Source organism: Leucoraja erinacea, chromosome 7 (assembly GCF_028641065.1).
Source record: "Leucoraja erinacea ecotype New England chromosome 7, Leri_hhj_1, whole genome shotgun sequence".
In the NCBI taxonomy this organism is placed as follows: domain Eukaryota; kingdom Metazoa; phylum Chordata; class Chondrichthyes; order Rajiformes; family Rajidae; genus Leucoraja; species Leucoraja erinaceus.
Genome location: NC_073383.1, coordinates 32380814 through 32396986, shown reverse-complemented (window position 1 = coordinate 32396986; position 16173 = coordinate 32380814). Strand labels below are relative to the sequence as shown.

At 45.2% G+C, this 16173-nt stretch overlaps 1 protein-coding gene across 1 annotated transcript in view; it reads left to right on the top strand.

The window, feature by feature from the left end:
* LOC129698840 (cordon-bleu protein-like 1) overlaps positions 1-16173 on the top strand; it is a 102017-nt gene that overhangs the window by 59093 nt on the left and 26751 nt on the right. The window contains exons 2-4 of the mRNA XM_055638159.1: positions 11823-12011; positions 12694-12898; positions 13571-13799. Coding sequence (XP_055494134.1) covers positions 11823-12011; positions 12694-12898; positions 13571-13799 — 623 coding nt within the window. The remainder of the gene's footprint in view (positions 1-11822; positions 12012-12693; positions 12899-13570; positions 13800-16173) is intronic.

Below are 16173 nucleotides of genomic sequence, written 5' to 3'. Positions count from 1 at the left end.
TGAATCAGACTGTACCCAAGCTTATGGAAGGCCATTCACAAATCCAACAACAGAGGGGATGGAGCTGTTCTGTTTCACCAGGTTCAGAAACAGCCGCTTGCCCAAGGCCACTTCCTCACTGAACCCTCCCACCACAAGCTAACGACGTACTCCCTCACAATCTTCTAACCTATCACACGGTCATTTTTTTGACCTTTCATGTCTAAATTCATTGATGGAATAGAGTTGCAGAGCTGTGCAGCACCAAAACAAGTGTTTTTTTTTTAACGCAGTGGATGGTAGGTAACTGGAATGTGCTGCCAGGGGTGGTGGTGGAGGCAGATACAACAGAGGCTTTTAAGTGGGTTAAAACCCTCTGATATGCCACTGTTGTATCTACCTCCACCCTACACCCTTAACAGCATTAATGTACAGAGCCGGATCTTGGGGTCCAAGTCCATAACTCCTTGAAAGTGGCAACACAAGTAGACAGAGTGTGGTGAAGAAGGCAGATGATATGGTTACTTTCATAGGTCAGGGCATTGAGTATAAGAGTCAGGAAGTGATGCTACAGCATAGATAGGTGCATGGATATACAGAGAATGGAGGGGTATGGACATAGGTGTAGTTTAAAATACAAAATCTATTACATATATTTCACAAACTACTGTGAATTGGTGCTATTTAAAATATATCATGTTGAATTCATGAACTCCGCAGTTTTGTTTTAAGTTTTAATTTAAACGTTCTTTTCTCAAGTGACTTTGAACACACAATAAACAGTATACCTGGCAGAAGCAGTCCACGGAAGTCTCCATCTGCCTCAGATCTGTACACTATTTATAAATGCTTGTGGGATTTGACATGTTGCTACTGGTCTTCCCACCAGCTTTGGCAATCCAGCTGCTTCAAGCTGAGTAATAATGAATGTTTGAATGAATTTCTGTAGAATCCAAATACCCCCCACCCCTGCCAACAATCCGTCTGAAGAAAGGTCCCGATCTGAAATGTTGCCTGTCCATGTTTTCAGTCTGCACTTTGTGTCTATCTTTGGTTTCAACCAGCATCTGCTGTTCCGTTTTATTACATTCGGAGAATTCAATGTTTATACCGTTAGGTTGTAAGCCAACCAAGTGGAATTTGAGATGCTGTTCCTCCAGCTTGTGTGTGGCCTCACTCTGACAGTGGAGGAGGCCCAGGACAGAAATGTCAGTGTGGGAAGGGGAGGTAAAATGGTTAGCAACCAGGAGATCCCATAGGCCTAGGCAGACCAACTGAGACAGAAAGAAAGGTCATGATTTTGTACATCTCCATCGGATCACACTTGATTAATGTATAATACTCCCATTGTTATTAGACAATGGCCGACTTTAACTAAGATTTAAGTTTGACTTGTTCCAGATTAATGGCATGAACAAGCAATGTTCCCACTGCGGGACATGTCCTGACTTGGTATGAAAGTCGTTGATCCAGTTATTGATGTGTAAGCCCGCACAGCTCACTGTATCAATCGGTCTGTTGCCAATTGGCCCCAGTTGAAAAGGAGGCTAATTTGTTGCATTGTGAAACACTAACAACATTTCAGAGCTTTTTCTTTTAACTCCTCAAAGTTTGATAAAGTCGATGTGCATTCTTGATTTTAGTTTATTGCGACTTCATAAACACACAAGCAAAATTCAGTACAAAGCCATGCTTAATTAGTTCTGGTGCTACAGGACAATTTGCATCAGTTGCTAGAAATTGAGGGTGACTGTGTTGGTTTTCTCCAGGCCCTCCCACATCCCAAAGACTTGTGGGTTGTAGGTTAATTGGCGCTCTGTAAATTGCACCTAGCGTGTAGGGAGTAGATGAGAAAGTTGGATCACATAGAACTAGTGTGAATGGGTGATTGATGGTCAGTGTGGACTTGTGAGGCCAAAGGGCCGCTTTCCATGCTGTATCTTTAAAGAAACAGTAGAAAGGACAGAAAGATTCAGAAGCTTTAAATGGGTGTGATGCCATTAATAATTTTTACCCTTTAATTATTGAAGCTGTTCGTATTTTGTAACTAATGACATTTCCTGTCTGCAGAAAAAACAATTTATAGGGAGGCGCTAATCGCCGACCAGTGATCCCTGTACACTAGCACTATCCTACACACGAGGGACAATTTACAAGCTTTACCATATCCAATTAATCCACAAACCCGTATGTTTTTGGAGTGTGGGAGGAAACCGGAGCACCCGGGGAAGACCCACGTGGACACGGGAAGAACGTAGTAACTCCGTACGGACAGCACCTGAGATCAAGATTGAACCTGGGTCTCTGGCGCTGTGGGACAGTAAGTCCACCACTGTGCCTGTTCTTGACAAGGTTCTGACATCAGGCACTTCAAGGAATCCAGAGGCCGAGAAAGGCATCGGAGAAAAAAACCCACGCCTTGTGCTTTGGGACCTGTTGCAGTACAAACAGGAAAGATGCAGAGAAGATTTACAGGGATATTGCGAGGACTCGAGGGCTTGAGCAATCGGGAGAGGTTGGGCAGGCTAGGATTCTTTTCCTTGGTGCAGGAGGTTGAGGGTGATATTATAGAGGTGTATAAAAACATGAGGGGGATTGATAGGGTAAATGCATGGAGTCCATTTATCCCCAGGGCAAGTTTTAACGGAGAGGTGCGGGGCAAGTTTTTTTCACATAAAGAATAGCCTGAAACGCTCTGCCAGGGGTGGCGATGGAGGCAGATACAATAGTGGTGTTTAAGAGGCTTTTAGGTAGGCACATGGATATGCAGGGAATGGAGGGATAAGGACCAGGTGTCGGCAAATGAGAATTTACTTTGGCATCGTGTTTGGGACAAACTTTGTGGGCCAGAGTGCCTGTTACTGTCATCGTGTCATACAGTTCTTGGGCCCAACTTGCCCATACTGACCAACATGCCCAGCCTACACTAATCCCACCTGCCTGCGTTTGTCCCATATCCCTCTAAATCTATCCTATCCATGTACTTGACCAAATACCTCTTAAACATTACAACAGTTCCTGCCTCAACGACCTACCTCCCCTGTACTGTTCTATACTCTACCTTCTGGTCCAAAAAATTAAATTGCAGAAGTCAAGGAAGTTGAGGATGAATGCTGATTGTGTTATATTCTATTTTTAATACTTCATTGATCTGCTTCCATGAGAGGGAGATTTGTCAGGACAATGTTCGGAGTTGCATTGTTTGCCGTTTGGCATTCTGTAATGGGCTATTGTTTTCCCTCTTAGGGAAAAGGGTGTGGTGAGCGCTGCACTATTGTAATTCCAGAATCTTTGTTTTCCATGCAAAATAGGATAACTTAAAAATACTTGTGTAAGCTGTAAGGACAGGTATAAGGGACAGTTTCTTCTCAGCTGTATCAGGCAACTGGACTACCCTGCCAACTATTAGCGAACCTCCCATCCTGACCTACTATCTACTTCACGTTATTCCCTATATCATGTATCTGTACCGTGGGTGGCTTAATGCTAATCATGTATTGTCTTTCCACTGAGTGGTTAGCATGCAACAAAAGGTGTACATCGGAACACAGGACCATAAACTAAACTCAAACTTTAGAAATGCTCAGATGTGGAGGTGCTGAATGGCACACTGACTTGTTCGTTCAACTGCCTACCTTCCTCGCACGCACACATCCGTATACAGATGTACCACTGGTTTTCTGGCAACTGGTGGTCTGGCACCTCCTCTAATCGGGACAATATTAGGAGGGCACTTGAAATCACTCCCAAAACCCCCCCCCAAAAATAAGACGCCTAGTCCGGGTGAGGCGGCCAATCTCAACCTCATTGAGACTTCCATAGCCGATCGGTGGGTTGGATTTGCCACCCTGAGGCAGAGGCTCTGGAACTGCGGTCCGGCCAGAGCTGGAAGATTCGTTCCCATAGCTGACTTCCGAGGCCAACTTGGTGGGTTGCGTTCTCGGCCCCTCGGCAGCCTAGGTGCACCGTTCCGGTACCGTTGGACTCCTTCGTCAGCAGGTAGTTGAGGCAGGTACTATAACAAAGACACTGGACGGGTACATGGATTGGAAAGATTTTGAAAGATATGGGTCAACAGTGGGTGGATGAGGCTAATGCAGATGGGACATCCTGGTTGACATGGGCAAGTTGGGCAGAAGGGCCTTTTTCTGTGCTGTTGAGGCAAACACAGGCAAATGCTACTAACCTAGATGGGGCATTTTGGTTGGCATGGACAAACTGGGCCAAAGGGACTGCTGCATAGATGGGAACATTCATAATATCGCTAATAATAACAAGCATTCCCAGTGGTAAAGTCAACAAATGAATAAAAAGTATGTGGGAAATTCCTCCTTTCCTGTCCTTGCGTACTGGTTCTAACAATTTGAATAAGAAATGACCTTGCGACTTTTTAGAGCTCTGAATATTAGCTGTTCCGATGCCCAGTGGAATTATGTTGTGATTGCATATGCATATGGGAGTTTCAAACAATGTCTTTCCAGAAAGGAACAATCCAATGTCATGACTAAGACATTGCCATGTGCTGGAGTAATATTTCTTGGTTTAACTCATGCTGTTCGCAGAGGTTGCAATGCCCAGTATGTATGGGAGTACATAATGCTCTCTTTGTTTTGACATGCATATAATAGTCTTCAGTTATGGTTATGAATATGAATAATCACACTGTTTCCATGCCTACATTCCAGATGCCTCACACTGGCAATACTTTGAAATCACATGGCCAACTCAAAGGATATATTTTAAAAAAAAAGTAATATTACAAGTAATCATAACTTGATAATGCCAGGTAGTTGGCAAAACACTCAATAAGAACATAAAACAGTGCAGTACAGAAACAGCCGGTGATAGGATGGTTCAGTCGTCTGATAAGAGCTAGAAAAAAACTGTTCCGGAATCTGGAGGTGTGTATTTTACCTCTTCTGTACCTCTTGCCTGATGGGAGAGGGGAGATGAGGAAGTGACTGGGATGAGACTTGTCATTGATGGCCATGATGCCTTGCCGGGGCAGCGTGAAGTGTAGATCATCTTCCTCTGTGCGGAGATACCTCTGTGTTTATTTGCTAATTATTCCAAAGACGTGCAGGATTGTAGGTTGATTGGCTTCTGTAAATTGCCCCTAGTGTGGGATGCAAACTGGGATAACATAGAACTAGTGATTGATGGTTGGTATTGACTCAGTGGGCCAAAGGGCCTATTTCCACGTTGTATTTCTAAACTCTTACAAAATAATATCTTCTGCTTTGTATAAAGGTTAAAGCAATCTGAGTGCTGTAAAATTGCAGTGATGATTCCCACAAGGGGCAGCACAGTGGTGAGCGGTAGATATGCTGCATCACAACGCCAGAGTCCCGGGTTCAATCCTGACTAGGGGTGCTGTCATTATGGAGTTTTTTTATGTTCTCGTTGTGACTGTATGGATTTTTTCCTGGGTGGTCCGGTTTCATTCCACACTCTAAAGAAGTACAGGTTTGTAGGCTAATGGACTTCGGTGTGTTGTAAATTGTCCCTAACGTGTACGATAATGCTAGTGTATGGGGTGATCGCTGGTAGGCGCAGACTCTGTGTGCCGAAGGGATAGTTTCCGTGCTGTATCTTTAAAGTCTAAACATGGCTTCAAGGAAAGAGAGGGTGTTTCAAGGTCAATTTATTGTCACGTACCAATTAAGGTGCAGTGCAATTTGAGTTCTTGTTCTTGTGGTGGAAGGCATGCCTTGCCTTGCAACACTAATAATACCAATTGTGCATCAAAGGGTGGCTTGTAGATCATGTGATAACATCTGGCAAGGCAAAAGATCATACTTTAATAGATATGAAAATAATACTGATTTTAGCTTTCCTCACTGATTGGATGTGGGGTTTGTTTGTTTGAAGTTCTGTGGAATGTTCTATATTGCTATCCTGGTGCAAAGGTTGAGATTGCAACTTACCGTGCCTAGTTTTCAGTAGCATTTCCTGTAACCATTGAAGTGATGTGCCTTTTATCGTCTGGAAGAAGGCACAGGAGCCTGAAAACCATGACCACCTAGTTCAGGAACAGCTTCTTCCCAACAACCATCAGGCTGATATCAGCCTATCAATAACTAGAGAGCGGTCCTGAGCTACTATCTACCTCATTGGAAGTCCTTGGACTATCTTTAATCGGACTTTACTTAACTTTATATTGCACTAAACATTATTCCTTTTATCACGCATCTGCACACTGTGGGCGGCTCGAATGGTATCATGTGTTGTCTTTCTGCTCACTGGTTCGCACGCTTTTCACTCGGTGCACATGACAATAAGCTTAACTAAACTAAAGTTCTTGAAAACTGCACATTAGCCTCAGCTATGAAATCTATGGCCCTCATAAATGTCATTAAATGCACTAGGGGCTATGACTTTGTGCGCTCCTGTTGTGATTATTCACTTATTGATATTTTTTGAATTGTTTATTATGTATTGCCTGTGTGTGTTGTGTTTAGGGGCCTGTTAAGCTGATGCAAGTAAGATCCTCTCACTTCTGTCGTGTTGTTGGGGCGAGTGCAGTATTGAGTGGGATGAGATAGAGTCATACAGCATGGAAACGGGCTCTTCGGCCCAACTTGTCCATGTCAACCAAGATGTCCCATCTAAACTAGTCCCGTTTGGCCCAAGGTTATTGGATGTGGAGTGAACTCCCAGCAAATACAAGCACAGGTCTCTACAATGTACATTGTGTCAACCCTTCCAGCTCGAAGTTCAATGGTTCTTTGTTATCACATGTACCGAGGTATAGTGAAAATCCTACTTACTGCATCTTTACAGGCCCATTAACAAAATAACACACAAATAAATAATCAACAGTACAATAAATTAATATTCAGTAATACCAGGTAACCACATTTCTGAAAGTCGATAGAGAGGTAAAGAAAGTATGCTTGTTTTCATTGTTCTGGCCATTCAGTAGTGGAGTCAGGAAGTCGTAATGCAGCTTTAGAATTGAATTGAATTGAATACTTTATTGTCACATGTGACAAATCACAGTGCGATTCTTTGCTTTCATGCCTTACCAAGGTCTGCGAATGGTCACCCATAAAGGGCGCTTACAAAGTTACAAATCCTCCCCCCCCCCCACGCCGGTTCCTCCTTTGTTCCTTCCTTTAGCAGTGACGTCCACTCTCCACGTGTCAGGCCTCGTCCATCGGTTGGCGCCAACATCAGCCGCCGCACCGACCCCTCCACTGTCGCTACCGAGTCCTCTCCGGACGCCTCTGTAGCGCCGACCCAGGCCCTAGCCGCGGCCTAAGACTTTGGGTCAAAGAAAACAGAACAAAACAAAACTTCCCCCGCACATCTTCTTTAAAGTTCATCCCTCTCACCTTAAAGCTAAGTCCTCTAGTTCCTGACATTTCCACCCTAGAGAAAAGATTCTATGCCTTCTAATTTTATAAACTTCTATCAAGTCTCTCCGCAACCTCCAACGTTCCAGAGAAAACAATCCAAGTCTGTCCAATGTCCAATGTCCTTATAACTAATACCCCCTAATCCAGGCATTTGGAGGGGGTTTCAGATTTGCCAACAGTGCACCATACATTGTTTTACAATAAACATGGGGTTTAATTTGTGGATGAGGCATAGAGGCATTGAGTCATAGACTCATAGTCATAGAGACATAGACTCATAGAGTCATAGACTCATACAGTCATAGAGACATAGACTCATAGTCATAGTCATTCAGTGACATTTTGGGTGGAACCTTTGACTGATCAATGCGAAGAAGGGTCTCGACCTAAAAGGTCGCCCATCTATAGAGTCATGCAACACAGAAACAGGGCATTGAGCCCAACTTATCCATTCCAACCAAGATGCCCCTTCTACACTGATCCCACATGCTCGTATTTGGCCCATGTCCCTCTAAACCTTTCCCATCCATGTACATGTTCGAATGTCTTTTAAATGCTGTTATGGTACCTGCCTCAATTGCTTCCTCTGGCAGCTCGTTCCACTTACCTGCCACCCTCCATGTGAAAGGGAGTGAGGCATATTTTGGCTGTAGCAGGTTTGGAGGCCAGGATCACAGTGAGTAGGCATCCAGTTTAGTTTAGTCTTGTCACGTATGCCGAGGTACAGTGAAAAGCTTTTGTTCATGTGCTGTCAAGTCAAACAAAAGACTATACATGATTGCAACCAAGCCGTCCACTGTGTACAGTTACAGGATAAGGAGTACAACACTTAGTGTAAAGCAAAATGCAATGAAAGATAGATCAAAGCTCTCCAGTGAGGTGGGTGGGAGGTCATGACCACACTCTAGCTGATGAGAGGACAGTTCATCCCATGGGTTTGTTGAAACCTTGCCTACCTATCTCTGGCAAATCCTTTTTAAGATCCTTTCCAGCCGGCTTTGATTATCCGATTATTCCGATCTCACCTGGTCTACTCCGGTTACTAAATAAGGAAGGTAAGCTGCACAAAGAACCACCTGGGAATATGTTGTTGTGGCACACACACAAACCTTTGCTCGCAAAAGGACAATGTTAGGTGCCGAATATACCTGGAACTGAGCAGTTCGTGAAAGATAAGGAGCTGCAGGAAGCTGGAAAGGCAACTGCATTGACAAAGCTGTATTAAACGCAGTGGCGCAGCTGGTAGAGCTGCTGCCTCATGGCACCAGAGGCTCGGGTTCGATCCTGACCTCGGGTGCTGTCTATCTGTGGAGTTGGCACCTTCTCACTGTGACCACCGGTTTCCTCCCACATCCCAAAGTCTCTGTAAATTACCCCCAATGTATACGATGTGTGGGGTAACATAGATCCTAGTACGAAAGGGTGGTTGGTGGTCGGCATGGACTTGGTGGGCTGAAGGGTGCATGCTGTATCTCTACACTAAACTAATCTGAATATATCTGAAGACACATGGAACTGCAGATGCTGGCTTTACAAAAAAAGACAAAGAGTAACTCCGTGGGTCAGGCAGCATCTCTGGAGAACATGGGTAGATAATGTTTCCGGTCGGGATCCTTCTTCAGACTGATTGTGGAGAGGGGAGAGAAAGCTGGAAGAGACGAGGGGCAGGACAAAGCCTGGGTAGTGTTGGGTGGATACAGTTGAGCAAACCATTAGGATGTGGTGAGAAGTTCTGGTGATGACACTTCAAACCCTGGTCTCTGGTGCAGTGAGGCAGCAGTTCTACCAATGACCCTTTTGTTCTGGAATCCATTTTGTTCCTGAAAGGCTTTGAGTGGATTAGGACAGCAAAGGGCATGTTGACCGCTGTGGGATTTGTGCCGGGGGCATTCCATATGAGCCTCTGATGGAATGATGCAAGGACTGCTGGTCCTTGGCTGGCCTCTGGTTGTCCCATTGCCCGGGTCAGGGTAAGCCAAGTGTTTGCGTCTGGTTCCCATCATTATCCACACCTTCAGTCTGGATTCGGCCACTTCTTTGAAGGGTAGAGCTGTTGTGTGGAGTTTGCAGGTTCTCTCTGTGACCGCGTGGGTTTTCTCTGAGTGCTTTGGTTTCCTCCCACACTGCAAAGACATACAAGTTTGTAGGTTCATTGTAATTTGTAAATTGCCACTAGTGTGTAGGATAATACCCGTTGGATTGCAACCTTGTCGTGGTCGGGGAGCTTGTGTGTCTCAGTGACCCCTAGAGCTATGCCAGCGGGAGATTCGTCTCCTGTTAGGGTCTCCCATGCTAGAGAGGTCGAAGGGTAGAGGCGAGACAAAGAGCGATCCACTGGTCCTCCAGGTTGGGGGTTGAGCACAGGGCTAACAACCCTGTCTCGTAAAACAAATATGTTACGGAAACAGCAACTGAAGGAATCAACACTACTGGGTGCGATGGACTTCCAGGGCTATCGACAGATACTAGGAACCAGACACCATCCCAAGAATAGCCATGCACTGGACACCGGAAGGGAAAAGGAAAACAGTGGACCTGACCTGGGATAGTGTCCAGAAGCTAGCACAGAACAGACAGAAGTGGATGATCTTCGTTGCTGCTGTACATGCCAGGAGGCACAATAGGCAGTACAGAAGACGAGGAGTGTGTGATAGTGTTAGTGTACGGGGTGATCGCTGGTTAGCGTGGACTCGGTGGGCCGAAAAGCCTGTTTCCGCGCTGTATCTCTAAAGTCTACGCGGGAGGGATTCTGGTGCAGCTGTGTGACGCCTTCTGCAGAGTGAGCCCAACTCCTGAGAACATTTCGTGAGCCCTGGGAGCGAGGGAAATTGTGTTGCAATGATTCATTACGAGGAGAGCAAGTGGTACACAGGCTGGCAATGTACTCAAAGGTCATTGTCAATTCTATTGTTTAGCTCTACTGCCAGGAAAATTAATCTATTTTAATGTAGGCATTGTTCCCAGGACCAAGAGAGGGAACTGCACATTAGTTTAGAGATACAACATGGAAACAGGCCCTTCGGCCCACTGAGTCCAGGCCGACCATCGATCACCCGTTCACACTAGTTCCATGTTATCCCACTTTCTCACCCACTCCCTACACACCAGGTTCAATTTACAGAGGGCCAATTAACCTACAAACCCGCAGGTCTTTTGAGATGTGGGAGGATTGAACAATTTGTATAGCCTCCGAAAATGTCGGATTAATTTTTCGCACGGTTCACGTGTTGTATATATTTATTACCTGAATCAAGTCTATTTTGAAATTAAAACAAAAAAGCTTGTTCCAGATAAGCACTACCCTCAGAGTGAATAAGTTGCTCCTGTGGTCCCTCCTAAATCTCTTTATTCTCCCCTTAAATGCCATCTACCCTCGCAAAAAAATAATGCTCACTTCATCATTTAAGAAGAGCTTGCCATCGGTAGGTGAACCACATGTAACCCAAATGCGAATTTTGTGAATTTTTTTCTTGCTGAAAAATATGTCTGTGTAAGAGTTCCTTGACTCAAGTTTGTTCTCTGTGTCACCATTGGAGCTGCTGCAGTTATTTAGAATAATATTTCACCTCCCACTTCCATTAACCTCTTATCTGTTTAATTATAGTGTTAAATGAAGGCACTGACAATATATGTCGGTCCACTCGCCAATTCTGTACTTGAATAAAAGCTATGGTGATTTTTTTTTTTGCAAATTTATTTTTATTTATAGTTTATTTATTAAATAAATGGATTAATTGTGGTTGCTCTATGCTGATCCAGTGTAAACAGCACGGTGGCATTGCTGCCTTACAGTGCCAGAGACCCGGGTTCAATCCTCACCTCTGATGCTGTCTGTGTGTGGAGTTTGTATGTTCTCCCTGTGACTGCGCGGGTTTTCTCCGGGTTCTTCAGTGTCCTCCCACATCCCAGGGATGTGCAGGCTTGTAGGCTACTTGACCCACTGTAAATTGTCCCTGTTGTGTGGGATTGAAGGAGTATATGGGTGATTATTGATCGGCACAGTCTCTGTGCTCCTCTTTCCATCTTTCCACGATGTACCTCAAAACTAAAAAGACAATGAAGCAGAATGTAGAATATAGAAAAAAAAGAACGGCAGGTGTTGGTTTGCAAAAGAAGACACCAAGTGCTGGAGTAACTCAGCAGGTCGGGCAACATCTCTGGAGAACATGGATGGGTGATGTTTTGAGTTGGGATCTTTCTTCAGCCTGATAGTAAAGGGGGAGGAGGAAGCTGGAAGAGAGGAGGGGGCAGGACAAATCCAGGTAGGTAATAGGTAAACACAGGTGAAGGGGGGGGGGGGGGTTGGGTTGAATGGTGGATGTTTTTAATAGCTAGGTTCAAAAATATAATGAACACCCATGGGCTTTTAGACCTGAACAGTAAACTTGACCAAGAGTTCATCAAAGAGCTGAAAGTTATTTTTAAGGAATTCTTTTTGTAGAGGGCAGTATCGCTGATGTGTATTCTCTTTTTCACCAACAGTAAGAGGTCCAAAGCCAAGGCCCCAGCGCCACCCACACTCTCCAAACATGGTGTCAGCTCGTCAGTAGCCAAGAACCAAGAAGGTGAACGTCTCACCATGGAGCAGAAGGACCCTGCCCTCAATGCCCATGTTGAGTTGAACGTTGTCCTCCCCGGAGGCTCGGAGCATTCCACCAGTGTTGATGGAAGGTGAGAGTCTTTGTACCTCTCGGCCACTTTGTATGGCGGAACAGTGGCGCAGCGGTAGAGTTGCTGCCTTACAGCGCTGGAGACCCAGGTTTGATTCCGGCTATGGGTGCTGTCTCTATGGAGTTTGCACATTCTCCCGATGACTGTGTGGGTTTTCTCCGAGTTCTTCAGTTTCCTCCCATACTCCAAAGACGTACATGTTTTTAGGTTAATTGGCTTGGTGTATGTGTAAATTGTCCCTAGTGGGTGTAGGATAATGTTAATGCGCTGGGATTGCTGGTCGGTGCGGACTCAGTGGGTCAAAGGGCCTGTTTCCACGCTGTATCTCTAAACTAAACTAAACTACTGCTTACCCTGGCACTTTCTGAAACAAAGAGAGACACAAAAGTGCTCGAGTAACTCAGCGGGCCAGACAGCATCTCTGGATAACATGGATAGGTGACGTTTCGTTTCTTTGGACTATATTTCCATTGTCTGCTCCAACACTTTGTGTTTTGCTCCAAGATTCCAAACACCTGCAGTATCTTGTGTCTCTATATTGATAATCATCCTGTAATCTGGTAAATCCAATCATCAGATGCAATTACACTTGTACAATCGGCTGTTTCATCTTTTGTTTTGTGGTTTATTTATAACAATGATTTATTAACCTATAAAATACCGGGGTTTTTTTTTTCTCTAGCAAACCCATGATGGATTTGTTGGTTTTTCTCTGTGGCAAGTATCGTTTGAATCCGTCGAGCCATACACTCGATCTGGTAGGAGGAGGGAAAAACCAAATCCGCTTCAAACCCAACACCCTGATTGGGACCTTGGAAGTAGAGAAAGTTATTCTAAAGGAGAAAAATGTGGATGAGAAAAAGAAGCCCCCATCAGTGGTGCCTGAGGTTAGTTGGACCAGTTACCATGTAAAATTCATGCCTGTCATAATTTTAACAAAAAGTAAAGCTATTTAGAGTCATACTTCAGGGAAACGGGTCCTTAGGCCCGACATCCATGCCAACCAAAACGGCCCATCTCAGCTTGTCCCATTGCCCGCATTTGGTTCATATCTACATTTGGTTATTAATTTATTGAATTTGAGTTTATTATACATAATCTGTGTTTGTGTTGCGTTTATGGGCCTGTTATACTGTTGCAAGTACGAGTTTAATTGTTCTGTTGTCGGTACATTCTTGTCTTGTGTCCTATCCCTCAAAATTAGTTAAATATCTGGTATTCATAGAACGTAGAGTCATGCAGCATGGAACTAGGTCCGAAGCCCCAACATGCTCATGCTGACCAAGTGCTCCATCTAGTCCCACCATCCTGCATTTGGCCCATATCCCTCTAAATAGTTCTATCCATGCATCTGTCCAAATGTGTTTTATACATAACACAATACCAGGCCCTTCAGCCCACAATGCCTGTGGCGAACATGATGACGAGACCATCTCTTATCTGCCTGTACGTGATCTACATCCCCTGCATGTCCATGTGCCCATCCAAAAGCCTCATTATTTCAGCCACTTGTTTCAGGCAATCCCTTGTATATTCTGAACTTCTTGTTATTCTTTCAGCAAACAGTGCGTGTGGTGGTAAACTACAAGAAAACGCAGAAAACCATTGTCCGCGTTAGTCCCCTCGTTCCTCTTCAAGAACTGATTCCAGTGATCAGCAATAAGTGTGAATTTGATCCAGGCAGCACAATTCTTGTCAAAGACTTTGAATATCTGGAACCATTTGATTTGACAAAGTCTCTTAACGAGCTGGGTTTGCGAGAGGTGTGTGCGGTGGATACCAGTGCAGGTATGTACCTGGCTGTGGCCAGCGAAGAAACGTACGACCACTTCATCGTGTACAATTTTCTGGAACTTCCGGTTGCCAACCATTTTAACTCCCCTGCCCATTCCTACGCTGACCTTTCGGTCCTGGGCCTCCTAGAGGAAATCTTACTAACACAATAATAACTTAAGGGCCTGTCCCACTTGCATGTCCTTGACACGCAAATTACACAACCTCGTGGTCGCGTTGAGGCGTACGGGCATCGTATGGCCGCGCGGGGCTGGTCCCACTTAGAAGCGAGGAGGGGTATGTAGTTGTGCGCGACATCGCGCAGGGCTCCGAAATTTTTGTTGTGAACGAAATCTTTGCGCGCCAATGGCCTGTCGCGGAACTGACGGCCAAAGTGGGACAGGCCCAAGACCCTGGCGCGACGCAACGTCTCACCTTCAACAGCAGCAGAAGCAGGCAAACGATCGCCGAACTCAGCCTGGGGCTCACGGCCGTTGCGGTCCGGATCCGCCCCCACTTCTACTCCCAGAGCAGGGCCAAGAAAATTGAAGATAAACACAAAATGCAGGAGTAACTCAGCGGGACTGGCAGCATCTCTGGAGAGAAGCAATGGGTGATGTTTCGGGTCAAGATCCTACTTTTCAGACTGAAGAAGAGTCTCGATACGAAACGTCACCCATTGCTTCTCTCCAGAGATGCTGTCGATCCCGCTGAGTTGCTCTAGCTTTGTGTCCATCTTCAAATTACGTCACATGCTCCAGACGGCTGTGCATACGCATGTAATCGCACCCGACCTTCGCAGGACCGTCGCGGCTCAATGCGACCATGAGGTCGTGTAATTTGAGTGCCAAGGACACGTAAGTGGGACTGGGGCTTTACTAACACAACCAGTGGCATGAAGGTTGAATTTTCTAGCTTCAGGTAACAAACAAGCAAACAACCCCCCTTTTATTCCTCCTCTCTTCCTTGTATCCCATTTAGATAGACACCCATTTCTCCCACAATCTTGCTCTCCCTATCATTCTCCCTTTTCCCCTCCCCATTCCCTTCCACCCATAATCCATCCTCATCTTCACATTTCACCTCTTCTCCCTATATCCCACCTTTTTGTCCTTTCATCTCTGGCCTTTGTAACTTGCTCCACCTACCTGACAAATAACCGCCTTTCCCCCCTGAAATAGAGAAAACTGTATGCTGTGAAAGAGAATGCTAAATTATGATTTGACAATAATGTTCGATTATTATTATCTCCCTCCTCCCCCTTTCCAATTAATATCATGTGATAGTAGAATTAGGCCATTTGGCCCATCAAGTCTACTCCTCCATTCAATCATGGCTGATCTATCTCTCCCTCCTAACCCCATTCTCCTAACTCCCGCTTATAACCTATGACACCCGCACTAATCAAAAGTCTATCTATCGTTGCCTTAAATATATCCACTGACTGCCTCCACAGCCTTCTGTGGCATAGAATTCCACAGATTCACCACCCCTGACTAAAGAAATTCCTCCTCATCTCCTTCCTAAAAGAACTTCCTTTAATTCTGAGGCTATGACCTCTGGTCCTAGACTCTCCCCTAGAGGACACATCCTCGCCATATCCACTCTATCCAAACCTTTCACTATTCTGCAGGAAAAATGTTTCCCATGTTGCTGATGTTGGGGGAAGTCCAGAATCAGGGGTCACAGTTTAAGAATAAGGGGTAGGCCTTTTAGGACTGAGATGAGGAAAACCTTTTCACCCAGAGTTGTGAAACGGTGGAATTCTCTACCACAGAGGGCAGTGGAGGCCAATTCACTGGATGTATTCAAGAACAAGTTAGATATAGCTCTTGGGGCTCACGGAATCAAAGGATATGGGGAGAAAGCAGGAAAAGGTTACTGATTCTGGATGATCAGCCATGATCAAATTGAATGGCAGTAACGCCTGAATGGCCTACTCCTGCACCTATTTTTTATGTTTATTCTGTATGTTTTAATGAGGACCCACATGACCTCATCAATTCACGTTCCACGGGGTGAGTAAGGGTCGGGCTTGCTGGCTCTTCCCTCTCCGGGCGAGTTCTCGGTTCTGCGGTGGGTAGGCCAGACCTGCGGTTGGGGTACAGGTCAAAGATCAAGTCCGGTCAAAGATACAGGTCAAGTTCGGTCAAAGATGGTCTGAGGGTCATCAATGAGGTAAATAATAGTTCAGGACTGCTCTCTGGTTGCGGTAAGATGGTTCTGTTGTCTGATAACAGCAGAGAAAAAATTCCCTGAATCTGTTGGTGTGCGTTTTCACACTTCTATATCTTTTGCCCGATGAGAGAGGGGAGAAGAGGAATTGGCCAGGGTGCGACTCATCCTTGATTATGCTGCTGGCCTTGCTGACACTAACCGGCCAGCGGTC